Source organism: Cyphomyrmex costatus, unplaced genomic scaffold, assembly GCF_001594065.2.
Source record: "Cyphomyrmex costatus isolate MS0001 unplaced genomic scaffold, Ccosl1.0 scaffold1032, whole genome shotgun sequence".
In the NCBI taxonomy this organism is placed as follows: domain Eukaryota; kingdom Metazoa; phylum Arthropoda; class Insecta; order Hymenoptera; family Formicidae; genus Cyphomyrmex; species Cyphomyrmex costatus.
This window is the reverse complement of record NW_017274989.1, coordinates 1-5,385: the sequence shown is the minus strand read 5'-3', so window position 1 is coordinate 5,385 and position 5,385 is coordinate 1. Positions and strand designations below refer to the sequence as shown.

Sequence of the window (5,385 nt, the reverse complement as noted above, 5' to 3'; positions counted from 1 at the left end):
ACACGCGTAGTGTAAGTGATACAGTGAAATAAATACTTTGTGTATAAAAGTGAAATTAATAAAGTTTATTGAAAATATAATTAAAGTTCATAAAAAGAAAAGTGTTTCAATAATTATTTGCTGCTCCCGAATCATTGGTGGATCCCGAATCCCGTGCCGCAAGCAGCGGCACAACAATAGGTTTTGTTCAATAACGCTCTTCTGCCACTATTAACGGGATTGAATCTGATTATCTACAATACCAACTGAATCAGATGTAATTGGTACCACGCTTTAATTGATTATAATGGATTTTAATCAGTTTTCTTACGATAAATGGTAAATCAGATTTAATCGGTGATGCATTTCTGCTGGAATTAGTGAGATTATATCGGTTACTTACGATACCTGTTGAATCAGATTTAATTGGCGACGCGTTCAACCGGAATTAGTGAGATTCTATCGGTTCTATCACATTATGAAGTTAATAAGCTTCAATTGGTAAATTCGTTTAACGCCGTTTAATGGGATTTTGTTGATTTCTTACGATACACGCTTAACCGGATTTAATCGGCAATGCATTTCAGCTGGAATTAGTAGGATTCTATCGGTTACTTACGATACCTGTTGAATCAGGTTTAATCGGAGACGCAGTTCAACCGGAATAAGTGAGATTTTATCGGTTTTATCACACTACAGGGTAAATAAGTTTCAATTGGTAAATTCGTCGAATGTCGTTTAATGGGATTTTAAGTAACGTCTTAAGACGCTAGTGCGGCCCTTTGATCGGTTCATGACACCACAAGGCTGAACTTATGATGATCTTGAATATAAAAACTGACCATAAATACCGGTCTAAGAATCGTTAAAAAGATGAGAAATTGTGCTTGTAAAAGCACAGCAGAAATGCATCGCCGATTAAATCCGGTGAAGCGTGTATCGTAAGAAATCAACAAAATCCCATTAAACGGCATTCGACGAATTTACCAATTGAAACTTATTAACTTCACATAGTGTGATAGAACCGATAGCGGATAGAATATATATTACAATATTCCTGAAAACACATAATATGATGAGATATCGACGATATTCGAACCATTATATGATCAAGACGAATGGCAGTCTAATATATATACTAAATATTAAAGTGTTCAGACAAGCGTGCGATTATAGGTCAGCGTTAGCGTATAAGATTCCCACCCAGAGATCTTAGGTTCGAATCCCGTCGATAACCCGATAAGCGTTTTTTAGGAATATTGTAACATTAAAAATTCCCATTGAAACTGATAGAAAAATTTCCTATGGGTTTGAAACCGAATTGTGTGCAACAGCAATCTCCGATTGAAAATATCTATTTTAATAATTAAAAAAGAATAAAAAAATTAAATTAAATATGTTTTTTGGTTGAAATAATTAATACAATCTTATTCAATTCGTCTACAACGCGATACCGATTAAAACCCATTAAAAATAAATTTTACAGACACCGACTGGAACCTAATAAATGTGATATAAAAAAAATCATATTAATTCCGATTGAGCGATGTCAAATCAATTATAGGTATTTGCAGATTTAATCTCATTTGTTTTGACATATTAAATCTTATTGAATATATACCATTGGAAAACCCGTTGGAATTCATTTGATTTTGCCTATGAATATACTATTAATTCTCATTGATTTCCATTGTGCTTTGTGCTAATTCATTCCGATTTAGGAAAGCCAATGGGAAATGTACTTTTCAATCGGAGATTGCTGTTGCACAATTCGGGTTCAAACCCATAGGAAATTTTTCTATCAGTTTCAATGAGAATTTTTAAGCAGGGTAATAATATCTTTATACATTAATATATAATAATATACTTTTTTTGTATATGATGTAAGCATAAACATATTTATATATACTAAATAACATTGAATCATGAGAATTTCAAACAGGGCCGGCGCGAGAAATTATGGCGCCCTGGGCAAGAGCTCCAAAAGTCACCCCCCTCCCCTCCACTCTCTTGTGGCTTCTCGATTGCGTTTGCTCTCTACACTTCCCGGGATCACGACGAGGACGTGGCAAACAAGATCCCATTTAACATTTTTTTTTGTTTTCATATATTTTTAATTTTTTTTGCTTTTATGTTTTTAATTTTTTGTTTTTTTTTTAAATCATATTTTTTTGTTTTTTTATTTTTGTGAACTACTTCTTTTTCTAAAAGTTTTATGCATAATTAAAAAAAACTGCTTTTTCAAATAAGAGACAGATAGGTGATAGGTTTATATGAACGTTTTCCTTGCCTTCATGTCAGCGAATTCCTTCACTTTATTACTAATATCTACTTCGCTTATCAATTCATTTTCGATTGATAATAATGCCAACGAATTCAATCGTTCCTGAGTCATGAAAGATCGCAAATATGTTTTTATGAGTTTTAATTTACTGAAGCTACGTTCCCCACTAGCAACTGTTATAGGAATTGTCAATAAAATCCTCAATGCTATCCATACATTCAGTAGAGTATTTTCCAGATTATTTTTACGAATGAAATTTAATGTTTCCAGTGGAGTATTCACGTCTTTGGGAAATAAGGAACTTACCGACTGTAGTTCCACAAATAATATCTCCTTACCGTTTATATCTTGGTCTGTATCATCGCTTAACTGTGTTTCCAAATTTTGACACAATTTCTCCAACTCACTGACTATCGGCAAATCTTTTAATTTAAATAAAAACCCCCAAGTTTCTTCGAAAGATTTTAGTTGTTTAAATCGTTCGTTTAACGAAACATCTGCTTTATCCAATATTACATTAAAAACGCGTATTTTAAAACGTTCATGTGGATCAGTCATTATCTCATCTAGTGTCTCGTACATAAATGCACGCTTTTTTCTTCGAACTCTTTTATCTACAAAAACAGCATCTACGTCAAGGTTTTCAGCTAGTTGTTCAGCATCTATTAATGTTCTTTCGAATCCAGAAATTCGATACTTTCAAATATAATTAATACAAGAATCTAATAGTGTTACAGCAGAGTTTAAATCCATATTAATAGATTGCATACTTTTGCTCACAATATTCACTTGATGTAAAATGTCGTACCAAATTACGAGAGTGACTATGAACTCGAAGTCACATATTTGTGTTGCTAATGTTTGAGCCTCATGTCTAATAGCAGCATCTGATGAAACATTTTTACTGAGTGTTATGAGAGCATCGTGAATCTCAACTATTTGGAAAAGAAAAGGTTTTAAAGAATTGATTCTACTCTCCCAACGAGTAGTGCATAAGGGTTTCAATATCATGAATGGCACACTGGCCTAGTTTACACCCTACGTTTAGGCCGCCACCTATACTCTAAATCTAACCTAAACACGACAGGTCGCGACGGTGTAAATAGCTGTAACCTCGCTTTTTCAAGATCCCTAACCTCTCTTAGGCCGCACGACCTATCTAGCTTTAACGCATGTAAACGCAGGCAGACCTAAAGGCGTAAAGTGTACTAAGAAACGTGAGACTAAATGCGACCTACATTAGGCCCAAAAATATTATAGGTCTATATGCGGTAAACGCTCCATACGAGACCTTTCTTAGGTGGGATATAGGTTAGGGTATAGGTCAGGTTGTTAGGTGTAAACTAGGCCACTATCTGTAAAAATTTTCCATCTCCCGACAAAGGCGGAAAATAAAGTGTAGACCCTTTGTATTGTTACGTCCTGTAGACTCCACGATTCTTTTCTTTCAAAGGGTGTTGGTCAGCGTTATATCCAGAGTGAGATTTACGAGACAGGCCCGAGCGCAGATATCTGATAATTGGGCCTAAGTGCACTCCACGCGCTGGGAGACTCGTAAATGTCACTCAAAAGAAAAATCAAAAGAGGAAAATAGCATACATACAAAAGGCTGGCAGAGATTACAATTGCGGAACCGTACATTTCTAAGCAATCACACGATAACGAACACTCAAAAGTACTATCTGAGGGCGACCCGCAATATAATAAAATTCGTCCAAGAAATAGCAGGCGCCATGTCCATTGCGCCAAATCATAAATCTCCTTATTGTCAAATCTCTTCCGGGGAGACGCGAGACCAACTATGATAAGACCCAAGAAAAATCGTAAAATCTTTATTACTGAAACTATCCAAAAAAAAACGCTAGATATCAGCAATGATAGAAGTTAAGAAAAATCGTAAATCATGTCACAAGTTGCTAGCGTTGCAACAATTTCAGACAAAGGAAAAACCCGCCCTTTTGGGGTATAAATAGAGGCCCTCGGAAGCGCACAGAGACAGTTCTAATCATCAGTCCACCGTGTCAGTTTTCCGAGGCGATAAGCCCGAGTTGATAAGGCCGGTCTCCCTCTTGTTCGCTCAAGTCACCTCTTTGATCGGAAGTCAGTTGTCCGAGGCATCGCCCGAGTCAACTGACCAAGATCTGGTGGTCGGTTAGAGGCAGTGCACCAAGGCCCACTCACGGCCCGTCCACCGCTGTGCGCCTCCGAGGTCGTCGACGTCCACCAGGAGCACCCACGACCAACCGTCCGGCTCAGACCCACCGAGAGCTTAAAGCCTTGCTCCAGGAGGTTCGATTAGAAGCTCCGCCATAATAGACCACCTTAGGGGGGCTGATCGCCGCCTTTTCTTCAGTTATCATACAAGTAAGCCGTTCCCTTCTTTATCCCTTCCCCTTCCTTAATAGGAGTATGCGTATGAAAATAATGTACACGCAACTCTAATTTTTATCTTTCTTCCACAATTACTAACCGCTTCAATTTTAGTGCGCACTCGGGGTGCGACTAGGGAGCCTCGCCCCAGAGGCCCTTATATTAAGGACCCCCGCCGGAATCCGCGGTCTAGGCAACTTCTGATGCCCGAAAATACTACACCGCCGCTCTCCGCAAATACTACGCCGCCGTCTCTCCCTGTTAATATTACACCGCGCCCCTCCGTAATAGTTTACCCGCCGTCTCTCTCTACGACACAAACACACACCACCACACACGTACAATATCCCGAACCCTCCTACTCCCCCGTCGATCCCTCAGAATTCCCTTTAGATCTCTCCAAATTCCCGCTTCTAATTGATTCCCCCTCGATTTCTCCTCTCCCTATGCACAAGAGATTCCCTCCCCTTTTCGTGCACGAGATTCCCACTCCCCCTCCGTTTACAGAACTACACTCACCTTCTCCCGTCATCCCCTCCTTTTCCGAGCAGACTTTCCTTCCTCCCGTCACCCCCTCCTTTTCCGAGCAGACTCTTTCTCCCCCTGTTACTACTACCGTTTCCCCAAACTGCGAAATTGTCATGTACCTCCCCGGAATCTCCATCCCCTTTTTCGTTCGCCTGGACGCTATCCGACCCGCCGTCCCCTGTTCCTGCCAAGGGAACTTCTCCTAACTCCTCTTCCTCTCTCTC

General features: G+C 39.0%; 1 protein-coding gene across 1 annotated transcript; it reads right to left on the bottom strand.

The window, feature by feature from the left end:
* Positions 1-2,248: 2,248 nt before the first annotated feature.
* On the bottom strand, positions 2,249-5,165 carry LOC108773707 (zinc finger MYM-type protein 1-like). The gene is made up of 3 exons (XM_018539616.1): positions 5,153-5,165; positions 3,044-3,198; positions 2,249-2,959 (listed from the first exon to the last, which is right to left on the bottom strand). Exons 1-3 carry the CDS (start codon positions 5,163-5,165, stop codon positions 2,249-2,251), a joined length of 879 nt encoding a protein of 292 aa, XP_018395118.1.
* Between the last annotated feature and the right edge of the window lie 220 nt (positions 5,166-5,385).